This window comes from Aquarana catesbeiana, linkage group LG01, assembly GCF_042186555.1.
Source record: "Aquarana catesbeiana isolate 2022-GZ linkage group LG01, ASM4218655v1, whole genome shotgun sequence".
NCBI classification, from domain to species: Eukaryota; Metazoa; Chordata; class Amphibia; order Anura; family Ranidae; genus Aquarana; species Aquarana catesbeiana.
This window is the reverse complement of record NC_133324.1, coordinates 514,113,636-514,132,068: the sequence shown is the minus strand read 5'-3', so window position 1 is coordinate 514,132,068 and position 18,433 is coordinate 514,113,636. Positions and strand designations below refer to the sequence as shown.

The window sequence follows — 18,433 nt, the reverse complement described above, 5'->3', positions numbered from 1 at the left end:
TGTATGTGTTTTTTGTTATGGATGAGCCCCTTTCATTCACAATCAAATGTTATTGGCAACTTTTCAACGACATCAAGCTATCAATGACAATTTTCGTACAAATCTACTAGTGTATAGCCCGCTTTAATGACACCAAGCTGCCCATAGAATTTAGGTTTTCCAACCTTCCTGGAGATTGACTATATGGACTATCTGGCTAGGGCAGGAAAAAAAAACAAAAAAAACACACACACACACACACACACACACACACACACAAAATGTCTCTGGGCTTGTTAGACTAAAGAAATCCTCAGACTAAGCCATGGTTCACACCAGTGCCGCTTTGAAATAGTGCTACATCAGTGCAATTTCAAAGCCGCAGATCAATGCGATTTGGAACTCAAATTTCATTGCCGTTTGACTTCATTTAACGGAGGTCAATGCAAGTCCCAAAGAAAAATTTGTAGAAAAGTAGTGCAGGAAACTTTCAAAGTTAATGCAACTTGAGTTGCAATGATTTAAATGATTCCATTGCTGAAACTGTCAAATCGTATTGGTGCAAACAATGGCTAGTCAAACTCCAGATATACAGCACTAGTCACACTCTGACTCCAAAATGGAGTGCAACTTTGCAGAGGGACAAGTTGCACCCATACAAAGTTGGACCCACTGTTGCATGTAAAACATTCAGCTACAACTTTCATGCAACATTTGAGGGTTAACATTGAAGTCTATGGCCCTCAAGTTGCACAAAAGTCAGACCAAAGTAGTGCATGAACGACTTTGGTTGCAAATATATGAATGGTTATCACTGGAAAACATGGGTGACAACTTGTCATGCGACTTTGAGGTCCAAAGTCACACAAATGCGAATTAGGTCTACAACTGCTATTTTATCCAAAGCACTGCATCAACATTTTGATTAGAGCTGAACCATTTTAAACAGAGGTTGTGCACAAACTATTGCTTTAAGAGTTATTTTGTAAGCTGTTTGATTGTCTCAAATTTGCTCCTAAATCACAAGATGCATAAGAAAATCAGTTCCATTAACAGTTGAGAAAAAAAAATTTGATCATCTTCCATGAACAGTAAAAACAAAGTACGTATTTTAAACTCTTGCAGTACAACCCCGAATTAGTGAACCCATTACAACTTCAGAGCAAGTCTCAGCATCAAAATACACTCCTTGGAAACCAAAGACTGACTAGAAGAAGACCTGAGATGTAGTTGCGTAACGTGAAGACAAAACTGGGACAAATGTAGCAAAGGTAAACATAAAGGAGGCTGGAACTAGAGATGGGACAGGAACAGGAGTTGCCCCAACAGGGAAGATTAAAAAACATGACAGATTACAATTCATTGAACAGAAAACACTAGTGTAGGATGGCCAACATAAGGAAACTAAATCAGACAATATGCAGACTTCTGGAACTATATGCCGAGAATGACAACTGGTATAACAATGGACTCCCAAGTGTACATTTCCATGCTGAAGCTTTTGTTGAACATGATCTCAGTCTTCAGTATTGTGCCTTGAGCTTAACATTCCGACAAAAGCACATTTTTAGTTAGAAATATTCTCTTGAACCTAGGAGAATCAATTAGGAAAGGAAAACTTGAAAGGAGAAGAAAAATGCTTCACTGCTGGGGTACAGCAAACCAATTCTAATACAAGAGAGGTCATCAAATCCCTAAACAAGAAAGGGAAATAAACATTAAGGAATGGGATCTTGGACCAAGGAACAGTTAATATTTAGCCAAGCACTTGCAAGGGAAGTTCTAATCTAGTACTGCTGGGAGGAGGCACTCTGGATAAAGAGGGAGCAGGGCTTCAGGATATCTTCACCATTTAGTTGATCACTCACGGTCTATGACAACAACATTGGCTTGGGAACGAATCCACTTGATGCGAGGGATCTTGGTCAAATGGTTACGTTCTGGATCATTGCTGGCACGACACTCATAGGTTCCCGAGTCTTCTTGGCTTAGGTCAAAAAGATAGAGTGTGCTTGTAGCATGGAAGACATAGGTTGTGTTCATCTGTACTCTGTCTTCACGGGCTCCATCCCACAGCTGAGAGAAACTCTCGTTATAGTCTGCCTCAAACCACCACTGAATCTCTGGTATGGGGCGCCCAATGGCCTCACAGTGTAGCTCCACTGATTCACCTGTCAGTCTGACCTCCGAGAGTGGAGATTTTATGAACCCAGCTGTGGGGCACAGGTAAAAGGTTAACAAAAAAAAAATAAAATAAAAACACAGAAGAGTAGGTGTGAACAGAATCAACTGATTTATACTTTGGAACCTTGCTGCTCATAGTAATTTAGATGAAGTACTAAACTGTTAACTAGAACTTATAGCACCTTACAGTAAGCATATTAAACAACGCTGCCACTAGTGCCTCTCATATCTAGCTGGCACTGCAGTTAAGCTGTAGCCTCGGTTCACACCAGAGGCGGCACGACTTGCAGGTCGCCACGACTGCCGGGGCGACTTGCAAGACGACTTCTGTATAGAAGTCTATGCAAGTCGCCCCCAAAGTAGTACAGGAACCTCTCTAAGTCGGAGCGACGATTAGAACGGTTCCATTGTACAGAACGGGAGGCGACTTGTCAGGCGGCTAGGTCGCCTGACAAGTCGCCCCCGTATGAACCGAGCCGTAGGGTTTGAAGACTTAGTGCTCACCCATTACACCTGTACGCGCATGCTTTCACATACATTGCTATTTAGAATTTTTTTTTTTTTTTAAATCATACAAGAGTATTAGATAACAGAATGAGCAATGGAAGCAGGATGGTTAATGAACACTGTTCTCAATCATCTGAGCCATTTAGGCTACATACAGCTAAATAGGACAAGGCATAATTAAACAGATTAGATTAAAATCAGACCAAACAAGAAATAGACATCACAAGACTCAAATATTTGACTTCAGTCCATCACATTAAGAAAATGATTAATCCCCAACATTTAGTTTCTGGAAGTGGCCTTTGGAAAAAAGTTCAGACAGAAGGTCCATCCTTTGCAATGGAAGTTGAGCAACATTTTCCATTGCACAAAAATGTGTGAGTCAATGCATTTTCAAGTGGCAATAAACAGAGTTTAAGAATATTTTAGGTATCGAGTCGTCTAGAAAACCTTGTGTTTTTTGTTGAAAGTGTTCTCTTGTTAATCAGAGAAGTATAAAATGGGACTACATGCACCCAGGCAGAATGGAATGTGAATGAGCTCTGTGCAATGCTTGAAAATGAACAGATTTCATGGTCTCCAAACTCCTTAAACCAATGCATATTGCATATATGTAATTTAGTATACAATATATGTAATGTACACTGCAGTAAAAACTGGAGCTCATTGCAATAAGACCAAGGATACACAATATTACAAAGTGGTTGTAAAGTCAGTTTTTTTTAATCTTCATGCATTACAAGAAACCGCAGACCCCCAATACTAACCCAAGCCCCATCTCTATCCAGCGAGATTCACAAGTGCCTCGTCAGTCCAGGACTCTACCTCCCGATTGGCTGAGACAATAGCGGTGCCATTGGCTGAGTTTAAAGGCCGCAGGAGCCAATCAGGAGAGAGGGGGCAGGGCCAGGCCACAGCTCCATGCCTGAATGGTTACACAGAGCTGCAGCTCGGCTCAGGTGCCTCCATAGCAAGCTGCTTTCTGTGGAGGCACTTAAAAAGGAGCTCCCGCCAGGGACCCGAGAAGAGGATCTGGGCTGCCCTGTGCAAAACCACTGCACAGAGCAGGCAAGTATAACATGTTATTTTAATTGTAAAGTCTCATTTTTTTCCCCGTCACTTTAAACCACTTGCTGACAACCCACCCCGTACTGCAGCAGCTTGCCAAGCAGCCACTGTAGACAAAGCGATATACTGATAAGTTGCTGCCTATTTCCAGGTTTAGGGCGTGCATGATTGTACACAGCAGGAGCCCACCAGCAATTCCTGGCCAATGATTCACGGCTGGGATCTGTTGATTGTGTGCAATCACAGCCCAGAGCTCTGTGATGGTAAATGGAGATCTGTACAGAGGGAGCGTCCATTTCTCATCACTGCAAAGCAGGGATAAGAAACAGATGTGTTTGTAAAGCGTGCTGCTTTTACTAACCTATTACACAAAGTACACCACACATTTAACCCCTTGACCACCCCTAGGTGTTAACCCTTTTCAAGCCAGCATCATTGGTACAGTATATATCACTGTATTAATTTGTCACAATAACAGTGTCAGATTGTCCACTGCACTATCGGTTTGTAGGTGCTGTAACTACATAAAAACGTAAGACATTAGATTATAGATAATTTTTTTTAACGTCTGCTATAAAACAAAGTGGTCATACCACCATGTGTGAAAGGAATATAAAAATTTCATTTTGGGTACAGCATTGCATGACGACACAACCACCAGTTAAAGTGGCACAGTGCTGAGTAGCAAAAAATGGCCTGGTCATGAAGGGGGGGGGTAACATTTTCTGGAGCTCAAGTGGTTAAACTTGGCAGGAAAACTCCTGGCCACCAGAGTGACGAAATGCTGTCTGGTAACCTGGTTAGGCCCCTTTCACACTGGGGCGGTTTGCAGGCGCCATTAATAGCTCCTGCAAACAGACTTGAAACTGCCGCTGCTGTGTCTCCAGTGTGAAAGCCCCGAGGGCTTTCACACTGGAGCAGTGCGCTGGCAGGAGGAAAAAAAAAAAACTCCTGCAAACAGCATCTTTGGAGCGGTGAAGGAGTGGTGTATTCACCACTCCTGCCCATTGAAACCAATGGGGCAGCGAGGCTATACTGCCGGCATAGCACCGCTTTGCGGGCGGTTTTAACCCTTTCGGCCGCTAGTGGGGGTTAAAACCTCCCCGCTAGGGGGCGTGTCCGGATGTGAGCAGCGGCGGACGTGTTTGTGAGGAGCTCCGGGAATCCTGCTCTCCATCCTAAGCTATCCGTGCACAGGATAATACAAAAACTGCCAGTTTACCTGCCTGTTCCTCTCCACACTCTGCCAAGTCCTGGGCCTGTAATGTGGAGGATTCGTCCGCTGTCATCCGAGGGGCCATCGATCCTGCATATTCGCAGCCACCGCCATCTTCCAGGCCTGTGCACTGCTGGGGGGAGCTGTTTTTGGCCTCATTGCGAGGCGAGGCACTCCAACCCCCCCCCCCCCCCTCACCATCCTGCCTGCCCATTCATCTGCCTGACGTGGCCTGGTAGCCGGCCGGACTGCTGGGACTGTCCGTCGCGGTCTAGTGAAGCTTAACAGGCACCGCTCTTTCCTACGCCGCGGCCCCACGGAGGTGCGCCACGGGCAGCCGGTCCCGGGCTCCGGAGTTCGGACACTTTTCTGCCTCACCATCCATCCACCTACCCACTGTAAATCGGGCGAGCTGCCCTGTGTAGACTGCCGGTGTGGGCTGATTGAGTTGTCCTGGGACCCAGTTTCATCATCCTCCTTCTGCCTCTGTCCCTGAGCTCTGGGCCTTCCCTACCTGGTACACTCAGCCATCTACCCCCACTACCTGGAGGGATTGCTGAGAGGGAGGACTGCTGGTGACCACGACATGCCTATTCATGCTGTGACCTCCTGGTGCTCATTACCTGCTGCCGACCTTGATTACCCCTTACAGCCCCCTGAACGCTGACCTGGGAGAAGATCAAAAAAAAGAGAGGAAAAACTGCGCAACGAAAATTAGTAAATGATATTGACCTTCTATGCTGCAGAGTCCTATATGTGACACAAACACAAATTTGAATGGGAAAAGAAATTGACTCGCGCTAAAACAAAAAAAAACTAGCACATGTATGATTACAAAAGTGCAAAGATAAACCTTATGTGAACATATAATATAATGTGACAACACCAAAATAGGTTGATAAATGAAAACAACCTCCCCTTAAGTAAAAAATAAAAAATGAATTATAAAAATTATATATAAAAAAAGTCCATGTACAAAAATTCAATATAAAAGTCCATATACAAGAAGCCCAAAAAAAGTACAGTAATGTGCAAAAAAATTAATTAATTGAATGAAATCCCAGATGTGTGGGTCCACCACCATAGATGAAGTGCCTGGCCGCTTACCGGAACCCCAGTGCCCCTGGAAGACGCAAATTTTTGTGAAACGCAGCGTAGGGCTGAGCGGTGTCATCGCGTCACCTCCCTCTGTCGTTGTCACTCCAGCAGGACGGGCGGCCTGTGACTATCCGGCCGGTGTCACAGACTGTCCTTTCATCAGAGGACGAATTGTTTTTCTATATGTGAGTATTTATTATATTTTTTCAATAAATACCATTGGATTTTACACTATGGGAGCCTTCTTTTGTTTTCCCCACATGATGTTAACATTCCATTGAGGGCCGGGCTTTATCTTCCCCTGGGGATCCATTTGCACTACAGCTTCTGAGGTTCCATTCCGGTTCCATCCTGATTCCTGGGTTGCCCGAAGCAACAAGACTACAATGCCCAGTTAGACCCTCTGTAACGGGGGGTCATGGGGTTCCGGTAAGCGGCCAGGCACTTCATCTATGGTGGTGGACCCACACATCTGGGAGAAGATCGCCCGCTATAGGGCTCCCCCTTGAGACTGACCAGATGTCCTCCTCCAGAATTCCAAAACCACTACAGTCAATTCACCGCTCCGGCTACCACCTCCCTGTTGCCGGATCCCACACTGATCGGATTCCGGATTTTATTGGCAGAAATGGAGATGGGTCCTGGGGGGCCCCGGAGGCGGAAGTATCAGCCCCACTACCTCCTGATAGTACAGCCATGATCCTTGCTGCGATCAAGCGGAGCAGGACCTCACTGCTGGTGTGCATTGGCCATCTTGCTGCGGAGTGTAACCTTATAAGGAATGACCTCGACAAAATAAGGGGGAGAATGTCCAAAACTGAGTCTAGAATATCAGCCACCGAAGATCTTACAGCCACCCATGCCATCTCCATTGCCGAATTGCAGTGCACAGTACAGTCCCTTGCCGCAAAGTCTGATGACGCTGAAAACCGCTTCAGGCGCAACATAATCAGAGTCCTGGGGCTACCCGAGAAAGGATCGCTGAATTTGCGGAGGAGTTCTTTAAAAACCTTCTGGGCCTTACGGACGTCCCACTCACCTACGTGGTAGAAAGGGCCCATCGGGTGCCCACGGGCCGTGCCATTCCTGGAAACCCTCCCAGGCCTTTTCTGGTCTGCCTTCTTAACTACCAGGACAGGGACAGGATTCTCTCTGAAGCCCGCAAACATCCTGCAGTCAAATATGGAAATGCCTCTGTGCTCCTCTTCCCTGATTTTTCGGCTGACTTGCAGCGGAAGAGAAAAACCTTTAATGATGTTCGTAGACGGCTCAGAGATAAGAACATAAAGTACAGAATGCTCTACCCTAGCCGCCTGCGGGTTCAGCATGACGGAACAATCTGGTTCTTCGACAACCCAGCGGATGCTGAGGACTGGCTGAACAAATTGCATTGAAGCACTTTCCCTACAAAAGTTATCTGATGCACGGATTTCCGATAAGAGGTTCGCACTTGATCCCCACGGCTTCTCTCTAAGTGGGAGACCGGGTGCTTTCCATCAACCTGGAGGAATTACTGCCCGTTCCCCCTTATCAAGATGGGACGCATGCCAACGGAAGTGGCTACTCTACGAGTTTAAGGCTGCATGGCAGGGAGTTTTTTGTTATGTGTAGGGTCGATCTTTCTCCCTACAGTTTAAGTGTGCTCACCACTCATCTGATCTATCCATCCATCTACTAGACCGCCAGAAACTGTCTTCATACCTTTACTTACTAATCTGATTACTCCTGCTAACCATTTTTTCACAGGTGTACTAATGTCTGAAATTACGCTGCTCTCTTGGAATGTACGGGGCTTAATAACAAATTCAAAAGGTCCTTATTGTTTAAATACCTCAACACACAAACCTCATTATTGTTTCTCCAGGAAACGCATTTGAATGGCAGCAAAGTCCTATGAGAAACTTGCACCCTTCCAATCTGCTCATGTATTAATTTGGGGGGGGATTTTAACTCCATTCTAGATGCTGTTCTTGACTCCTCTAACACACAGCGTAAGGGGAACCTGGATCTCAGGCACTGGGCTGACACTTTCGCCCTCACTGAACTTTGGAGATGGAGGCGCGCCTCTGCCAAGGCCTTTTCACACTTGTCCTCATCTCATAAAATCGAGCTCAAGGATCAACCTGGCATTTGGCAGCGCTTCTGTTCTCTCAAAGTAATCCGAGACATCCTATCTCCTGACGGGGCTATCAGACCATTCCCCTTGGAGATACGCCTTGTTGTGGGTGAGAGGAATGACCCAGGCACCTGGAGATTGGCTCCACGGTGGATACAAGATGAAACCATTACAGAAATGGTCACTCCACTATTGGACTCTTACTGGCCTGCCAATGAGGATACGGCTTCTGTAGAGACGGTATGGGAAGCTTTTAAAGCGACCACGAGGGGTTACTACATTTCAGCCATCAAAGCGGCAAGGGCTGACTATAAATTCTTGACTTCACAACTTGAAGACCGTGCATCTGAAGCGGCCGTCTGCTTCGCACGTAGCCCCTCTCCAGAGGCCTATCTGCTATTGGCACAGGCAAGAAGAGATTTAAACCTCCATTATACCACCTTAACAAACAATGATGTAAATTTATTAGCCGGTAGAATGAGTCAGGTGACAACGGCAGACTGTTAGCTAATCTAGTTGCTGACCCACATTACCAGGCAGTGGTATCTGAACTACATACACCTGACGGGGAGACGATTGTGAGCATGAAAGCCATACTTCAGGAATTTGGGAACTACTTCAGGGAATTGTATAGCCAATCTCTGCCTGTCTCTACTGAACTCATGACAGAGGAAATCCAGAATCTCTCCCTTCCCCCTCTGGAGCAGGAAGATGTGGCGGCTCTGGACACCCAGATCTCCACTAGAGATCAAATTGGCGATCTCATCCCTTCCCCCTGCTAAGACAACAGGCCCAGATGGTCTACCGGGAGACTGGTATAGGACGTACGTAAAGAGGCTGGCCCCCAGACTACAAGCCCTCTACATGCACAGTCTAGAGACTGGATCTCTCCCACCTACCCTGTATCAGGCCCACATAGTTCTCATCCCCAAACCTGGGAAGGACCCAAGACTTTGTGCCTCATATAGGCCTATCTCACTTCTAAATTATGACTTAAAAATCCTGGCCAAGATTCTCGCTGCTAGATTGGTTAAAATATTACCCTCCCTTATCAACATAGATCAGACTGGGTTTATGCCTGGAAAATCCAGACATAAATTTGAGACGAGTGTTGACACATTTGCAACTTCCTCCAACCTCCTCCCAGACTAAGGTCTTGGTGGCCTTAGATGTGGAAAAGGCTTGACACCGTCATTTAGGATTACATGCTTATAGTACTACAAGCCTTTGGATTCGGCCCCACCTTCTGTAAATGGATCACCATTCTATACAAATCCCCAACAGCACAAATTAAACTAGGGGGCATGCTCTCAGAACAGTTCCAGATACAACAGGGAACTAGGCAGGGATGCCCACTTTCCCTTGTTCGCCCTGGTGATGGAACCACTAGCCACTGCCATCCGTAACTCTAATGCTGTGGTAGGCATACGAGTGGGCTCCATAGTTGAAAAATTAGCTTTATACGCAGATGACTTGGTGCTTTTTCTTAACGATTGACTCTGCCTCCACTAATGCCGCTCAAGAGTAGATGGTATATCTGACACCCATTAACTCCCCCTTCTGTGCTAACACTTGCCAAGACCCTTGTGACACCCCTATAGTTGAATCTGTAATATCCTAGGCCAAGTACCAGAGTTCCCTCTTGGGAAACCTCACCTCTATCGAAGACGAGTTGCACATTCTCCTTTCATAATCTCTCCAAATGGAGTGGCTGAGCAGTGATATCTTGTTTGTTTTTTTTTTTTTGTCTGTTTTTCTGTCGATAACAGCACTGTTTTAGGCAGATAACCTGTTAGGTACCGATTTACATGGTACTTTTTGAGCCGGGGAATGCCCCAAGGTTCTGTTCTTGTAAATTAAAAATCAATAGAGGAAAAAAAAAACCTGCCCCGCTAGCGGCTGAATCCGCCGCTAAATATAGCGGCTTTTACCGCCGACACCTCCACCACCCCAGTGTGAAAGGGGCCTTATTGAAGCCCATTTGGAGTTTCATCAACTTCAATTTCATCAGTAACTGGCAGTTGGAGTCTGGAAGAAAAACCGCCAACACCACAACTGGCTGTGCCAGTCGCAAAGTGTCTGGTTTGTGACTATGGATCAGTGAAGTACATAGAAGAAAAAAAAAAAATACAACCAAAGGTCTTTGTGTACACAGGTAGTTATACATCACTTACATGTATGCACATGTGCTCTGAATCAGTTACATATCTGTGGGAGGCAAGTGTATGGATCTGTAACGCATATCACAGTATCAGAGTGGATTTGATTTAAATCGTAAGTTTTAAAGAGCAAACGTCATCTGTCCCACGACAGCTGTTCCTCTGACTCACCGACAGTCCCATTCACTTTAATGGCAAGGCTGCGGCAGTGACAAGGTGAGGGATGTGTGAGCAGCAGGTGAGTGGATGCCCGCTAACAGGCACTGCCTTGATGGAGGGTAGTTAGAATTATTAATATTTGCAAACAAAAATTAAGGTTTCCCATTTAGAATATTATAAGCTGTCGGGTTAGTATAACAGCGATACCAGAACCGATTTAATCATACAATTGGTAGTGTATTTAGATATGCAAAACAATGGGATAAAGGAATATTCCTGAACTTTGTTTAATCTCATGGTTACTGTAATATTGTGTAAATGCATCAATGCAGTGCATGCTCTCAGCTTGCATTCATTTGAATGTGTTTATGAAAAACAAAATATTGCAGAATATACAGCCTACATAACTAAGCTCCATTTCATGCTGAACAAACTAATCTAATACATCTTGAATTTAAAAAACTAAAGTAGTTTTTTTTTTTTTTTTTGATTTTTACTCCAAAAGCATTAAAATAAATTTGATAAAAATCAAATAAAAAAAATAGATTTTTATCCACACACTACCCAAGTGGTTGTAAATGTGTGTAAATAAGTCAAACATAGGGAAACATTCATAGTAAAATGTGATTTGGGAGCAAGCAAAATCTAGTAATAACAAAATATAGTAATATTTGTGTAGCCCTGCTTTATAACTAGGATCGTACTAACTGGACAAGTAATGCAAGCATATCTGACAAAGACAACACCAAAAAAGTTACCACAATAAGGCCCATTCATGAAGGGAATTCAGCATTACTGCCAAATTGTAAAGCCTTCATTAAAGTGATTATTAAAAAGGGATAACAGGGTCCAAATCATAACTATAGCTGGATACATAATTTAAAGCTTAGAGAATGCAAGGCACTACAGAATTTAATTTGCTGACACTTGTGGTAGAGGTTCCTGAACAGCTGTTGACCTTTGTCAGCTACACTAAAGATCACATCATTGACCTTACAATACCGAAACAGGACACTACAGAGAAGGGTGGAGGAGGGGGAAAAACAAAAACACACACACACACACACACACACACACACCTCTACTCTTGCAGTCAGTAAGGTCTTTCACAATTTTTTTACATCAAATCTCAATATCCATGGACACTGCAAAAGTTTAAAAAAAAAAGTCTGACAGTCAAGCAAACGATATATGGATATATGCAGGTCTTCCATTCAGATTTGACAGATGCAGTGTGGTAGATGGAGGATTTCTGGACTTTCTATTAGATCCTACCCTCTGAGTTTTAGAGAAACCGCTTTAACGGTAATAAGCAACCAAGGTTTATACTGCCACCTACAGGAGAAATTTACACCTGGCACACGGAATCTGAAGGCTAGACCATGGCAGCACAACCTGTCAAATGCATGTAGAAATTGTGTATCCTAGAGGCCAGAGAACCTCTTTTAGGATGTTCAATACAGGTATGCCATAGGTTTGAAAGATAAAAGTAATTTGCATCACATGGCATTGTGGATACAAAAATTGTGTGCCAACGTCCTAACTAGATTGGAGAAATATTTTGGACACAGAAATATGGACTTTATAGGCACACCTGTACAATAGAAAAACTATATACATTTTTATTTAAATACAATTTAAAAGTTGACACTGTATTTATTGGCGCATAACACTCACTTTCACCATGAAAATCGGGTGCAAATAGCATGTGCGTGTTATACGCCAATACTTCAATTGTAGCTGCCTCTGAGGGGACAGGGAGGGTGGCGGGATGATTCCCGTCAGATTAAATACAGTGAGGATCTCCTGTTTACTTGGCGGCCTCTAATAGAAAGTCCCGTCTCCTGGGCCGCCATTGGACCACTGTTCTATCATAGGAGACTCTCACTGTATGTAATCTGTCGGCGCTTGTCCCGCCCCCCTCCCTGTCTCCTCTAGGCTGCAGATGGGCAATGGCAAGGCTGCTGCATTCATGGCAACGGCAAGGCTGCTGCATTCATGGCACTTGTGAGGCTGCAGATGGGCATTGATCAGGCTGCATTGATGGCAATGATGAGGCTGCCGATGGGCACTAACCCTTATTAAAAATTTGTTTTTTCCTGAAACTTCCCTCTTAAAATGAATGTGCGTGTTATACGCCGATAAATATGGTAATTAAAAACAAACAAACAATCTGTAGTTTGACCTACACAGCACTCACATTACCTGCATAATCAACTGTTACCAATAGGATAAAAAAAACCCACCACACGGATAATTCAACTTGAGTGCTAGTAATAGAAAGATGGTTGGTGGTGGAGGTAAAACGAAGGCAACTACATGTTGCGCGCTTCTTCAGGAGCTTGAGATCTGATATACATAAAAATAAAAAAACTATGAATTTAACATCAGTTTAAAGAACCACCATTTTGAATTTTATACATAGTCAGCATGTCAGCTGTGTGCATCACCCATAGGCAGCCAAACCAGCACATAGCCACAAAGGAGCAAAGCCCGGTTGCAGGGGCGTATATAACTTTATATGTGTATTACAAAGCAAAGATCATACAAGTAGGAAGACACCACTTATAATGCTAGGGTTTTGGAAGTAGTATAAGCAAGGGGCCTGGCAATAAAGGTCCACCAATGAGAGAATATGTACACACGCCGGTCAGAGCGGAAATTTTACAATTGCAAGATATGCTTACCCAAGCTCCACATATTTCTCAGGACAGGGTAGCCACCAGAGGCTAATAAGCCAATCTAAAGGCCCTTCAAATGGCCACAATAGGATAGTACTGTATCGTAGAGCTGCACAATTCTGGCTAAAATGAGAATCACAATTTTTTTGCTTAGGAGAGATGGATCACAATTCTCACGATTCTTGTGGCATTTTCATTTTTTATTCATTGAAGTGCACCCCCCCCCCCCCCCCCAAATAAAAAAAAAAAAAAAAAAAAAAATTGCGTTTGAAAGACCGCTGGGCAAATAGTGACATAAAATATTGCTGCAGCAATTGTCATTTTATTCCCTAGGATCTCTGAGATAGATAGCTATATAGTTTGGGGGTTCCAAGTAATTTTCTAGCAAAAATATTGATTTTTTAACAGAAGTGCCAGAAAAAACAAGTTAGAGACTTACCAGTAACTTGTTTTCCAGAAGTCTCAGGACAGCACCTGAGAGATAGTGACTCCTCCCACCAGACCATAGGAAACCTTCCTCCAGAACGTTAAAAGGAGGCACCTCCCTACCATACTTCAGTTGTAGAAGAGAAAACCTCCGGCCCCGGCTGGAACAAACACGTTAGTCACAGCACAGTATAATACAATAGGGCAGGATGTTGCTGTCCTGAAAGACTTCTGGAAAACAAGTTACCGGTAAGTCTAATTGATTCTTTCCAAGGCGTCTTTCAGGACAGCCCCTGAGAGGATAACAGACTTACCCCCTTAGGGCGGGACAACAGCTTGCAGGACCTTTCTGCCAAACGCCTGATCACTAGCAGATGCGAGGTGCAGCCTGTAATATTTCAAAAATGTGTGAAAACTTGACCATGTTGCCGCCTTGCAAATTTGTTCAGGGTGGCACCAGCTCTCTGCCCAAGTGGCTGCTAGTGCTCTTGCTGAGTGTGCACAAATTCCTGCTGGTGGAGACACCTGCACGCGAATAAGCCTCTGAAATGGATAGTTTCAGTCACCTTAGAAGCCTGGCAACCTTTCCTGTTGCCTGAAAATAGCACAAACAGTGAATCTGAATGTCTAAAGAGCTCTGTTCTTTCCAAGCAACATAACAAAGTCCTCCTGACATCCAACATGTGGAAACAAGTCTCCTTCTCCCCTGCTGGGTTAGGGCAGAAGGTTGGAAGTACAATGTCTTGAACACGATTATGTACTGAAGCTACCTTTGGTAAGAATTTCTGGTCTGTCCTAAGTATAACCCTATCTGGAAAAATAGACAAATCAGATTCCTTAATTGATAAAGCATTAAGCTCACTGATCCTGCGTGCAGAGACAATAGCAATCAGAAACAGACTTAAAAGTGAGATATCTGAGTGGCGCCTCTTCCAAAGGCTCAAAGGGACTCTTTGTAGAGACTGAAGGACTAATCGACAGATCCCATTTAGGAAAAAACTTAAGCAGTGCTGGTCTGGATCTCGTAAGAGCTCTAAAGAATCTAGTTACCAACGGATTCGAGGCCACAGATTTTTCTAAAGAACACTGCTAGCGCAGGAACCTGCACCTTCAGGGTACTAACTGCTAGTCCCTTGTCTGCACCAACTTGTAGAAATTCTAGAATGGTAACAAGAATCCCTGGGTCCTGGGCAGATGAATTACACCATGTATTATAAACCTTCCAGACCTTGGAATAAATGTCCCTAGTCACCCTTTTCCTACTTGATAATAGTGTTGAAATCAACCGGTTGGAAAAGCCCTTGCTTTTTAGGAGCTGCTCTTCAGATACCAGGCTGAGCGCCAAAGTGGCTACCTCTGGATGATTTACGGGACCTTGTAATATTGGCATCTGCTCCTCAGGCACGATTTACTAAGGCTTGACCGCCATTCTCAGAACGGTTGAAAACCAGGCCTTGGCCAAAAGAGTGCGATTAGGATGACTGGTACTATTTCCTTCTGAATTTTCCTTATTAACGGAATTAACTGGAATGGGGGAAAGCGTAGCGAAGATGGAATTTCCATGGCTATGCCAAAGCATCTGCTAGTGACCCGTTGATTGTTTAGGGGGAGGAAAAAAAAAAAAAAAAAAAAGAGGAACCAGGGCATTCTCCTTTGAGGCAAACAGGTCCACCTCTGGCAGCCCCCATTTTTCGGCAATCATAGCAAAAACTTCTGGGTTCAGAGATCATCCTGCTTCCTGAATGAGGTTGCTGCTCAGGAAATCCGCCACCCTGTTCAGAGACCCCTTTAGGTGGACTGCTGATAGAGACAGCAAGTGTCCTTCTGCCCACCGAAGAATGTTCATGGCTAGTACCTGCAGCAATTTGCTCCTTGTACCTCCCTGCCTGTTTATATAAGCCACGGCATTGTCTGTTAGTATGTGAACATGCTGAGCTTGAAGCATGAGCAAATGACTTCAGAGCTAAGTCGATCGCCTTGAGCTCTCTCCACTTTGAGGACTTTGTTGCCTCTTTCCTGGACCAGTTTCCCTGAATGAAACCCTTTGCTAGGTGGGCCCCCCAACCCCAGGAACTGGCATCAGTTGTCAGTCTTTTTTCGATTGGAAAAGCCCAGACTAACCCCTCCGATAGGATATTTTGCCTCTTCCACCACCATAGTGACCTCTTCACCCGAGTTGGAATTTTTACCTCAGATTCTAGGGATTCCAAATTGTGATCCCAAGATCTCAGAAGAAAGGCCTGCAGATGTCTGAAGTGTAGCCTTGCCCACTGAACAGCCGGCATTGATGAAGTCAGAACACCCAGAGCTGACATGACCCGCCTTACCGTCAGATGCTGGTTGGTCTGCAGTAAAGACACTGTATCCTGAATTTTTTTCCTTCTTCTCTGAAGGAAGAAAGATCTTTTGATCTACAGAATTTATTATATACCCTAGAAACCAAATATCCTGAGATGGGTCCATGGAAGATTTTTGAAGATTTAGAATCCATCCGAGAGACTCCAGATGGCTGCATGCTCTGCCTAAATTGCTCTGCAATTCCTCTTGAGGGGGCGAAAAATAGCAGATAGTCTAAATAAGGAATTACTGCGATTCCTTGAAGACGAAGCAGAGCTAGGGCTTCTGCCATCACCTTGGTGAAAATTCAGGGTGCCAATGACAGCCCAAAGGGTAAGGCTCTGAATTGTAGATGCTGAATCCTGCCTTCTATCCTTACCGCCAACCTGAGATACCTCTGGGATGAGATTTGACTATGCAGGTATGCATCTTTTAAATCCACTGATGCCATGAAGCAAGCTGGAGTCAGTAGATTTCTGACAATGAAAATTGAGTCCATCTTGAACTTTCTGTAGTTGATGGCTACGTTTAGCGGCTTTAGAAATCTTCCTGTTGGTTTTTTTTTACCAGGAAGCCATGAGAATAGAACCCCTCCTGCCATTCTTTTGGTGGCACTGGGATTACTACACCCTGCTGCATCAGTTCCTTGAGAGAGGACTTCATGGCCATGGCCCTTATAGGATCTCTAGGGGTATTTGTTATCAGAAACCTTCTTGGGGGGTTTCTGTAAAACTCAAGTATAGCCCTGCGAGAGAGTGGTCAGAATAAACTGATTTGAAGTTATCCCTGACCACTGCAGAACTCTCGTAATCTTCCGCCAACCCGCAGGGTCAAGTCACTGCGATTTCTCAGCCTGTGAAAGAGGCCGGAAGAGAATTCTGCCTTTACCCCTCGCTTTTTGTGGGGACCAATTTTTCCACCTCCCCTGAAACTTACTGTCCTGCTCTTGAGCTTTTTGAGGTCGAAAAAGACGTTTTGGGGCCTGCTTCTTTTTGACCGGGAAGGACTTTATCGGCAGTTCTGTCTAGGATATTATTTAGATCAGGTCCAAAAAGAAGGTCACCTGAATACCGCAAAGCTTGCTTTTTGAAGCTGTATCACCTGGCCAGGTTTTTAGCCATAAAGCTCTTCTTGCAGCATTTGTCAAAGCTGCTTACCTAGCCGACATTTTGATTGCTTCAGCCGAAGCATGCACAATATAAGCAACTGCAGAGATCAGGGTAGGAAAGGAATCCAAGATCTCCTGCTTAGGGGAATCTGCCACTGTATGTGATCTAAGTTGGTTCACCCAGAATTCCAAATTCCTGGCTACACATGTTGTGGCCATTGCTGGCTTTTAATTGCTGATTGATTGCCACAATCTCTTGAGCAAAAGATCCATGCGTTTGTCCATTGGAGCCTTCAGAACCCCCATGTCTTCAAAAGACAGGTCTGTGGATCTTGAGACCTGGGAGAATGCAGCATCCAACCTGGGCACCTTATTCCACACCGCAGAAGGGTCCTCAAAAGGAAAGTGCCTTTTGTGGGCTCTGGGGGAAAAAAAAAAAAAATAAAAAAAGTGTTCTCTGGATGTTGCTATTCCTTAGCAATGGCGTCAAATGACTGAATGGACCGGGAATGTTCGCCCCTTAGGTTCTATTAACCCTGCATATATGCGGTCATGAAGAGACAATTCCTTCTCTTCCTCACTTAAGCCAAGGGTAACATGAATAGCTTTAAGGAGCCCGTCTACCTCTTCTAGGGATAGCTTAAAATTTGGAAGGGGCCAACTCAGCCTCCTCATCCTCTTCCGAATCTTTAACGGAAGGAGCAGGGGACTGCTCTTCCCTAGTTGAGGGGTCCTCAGGTAAAGCGTCCACTGCGATAGAAAGGGAACCCTGGGAAGACTCAGAAGTGGATGGCTGACTAGCAGCTGGATTAACTAAAGAGTCACAAAAAGTTTGAATTGTGGCATATAGTTCCTTCTTAACAGAGGCAACCAGGTCATCAAACCGAAGCCGATTCCTCCTTGACTAAAGAAGTGATGCAAGCACTGCACAGGGCTTTTTTCCAATTCTCTCCCATTTTGGCCCTGCAAGAAGGACATCTTTTTTGGGTCAGAGCTTTTAGCCTGTGAGGAGGAAAAAAAAAAAAAAAAAAAAAAAAAGGGAAAAAAACAAGGACATTTTAGTGAGACCCAGTCTCAGCTTCATGAGAATCACCCACAAGAAGAAACCAGTCAACCTCTAGTGCCCAGACAGGCCCCTTGCCATTAGGGGGTAGGAAAAAAAGGGATAGACCAAAACACCAGGTAAAGGAAAAAAGGCAGACTTTAACCGCTGCTCCTACCTGAGCTTTGCTGGCGCCTGTGCCTGTCCCCACCGCTGCAGACACTGACTCCTCCATGTCTGGTGTGCAGCATATGCACCAGACCAGAAGCGGAAATAGGCGCCAGCTCCTGTCCCTCCTTGCATCCACGGCGGAGATGTTTTCGCTGACCCAGTGACCCGCTCCGTCATTTCCA

At 44.7% G+C, this 18,433-nt stretch overlaps 1 protein-coding gene across 1 annotated transcript in view; it reads right to left on the bottom strand.

The window, feature by feature from the left end:
* BSG (basigin (Ok blood group)) overlaps positions 1–18,433 on the bottom strand; it is a 60,314-nt gene that overhangs the window by 17,896 nt on the left and 23,985 nt on the right. Inside the window, exon 2 of the mRNA XM_073594036.1 lies at positions 1,848–2,192. Within this exon, the coding sequence (XP_073450137.1) occupies positions 1,848–2,192 (345 nt within the window). The remainder of the gene's footprint in view (positions 1–1,847; positions 2,193–18,433) is intronic.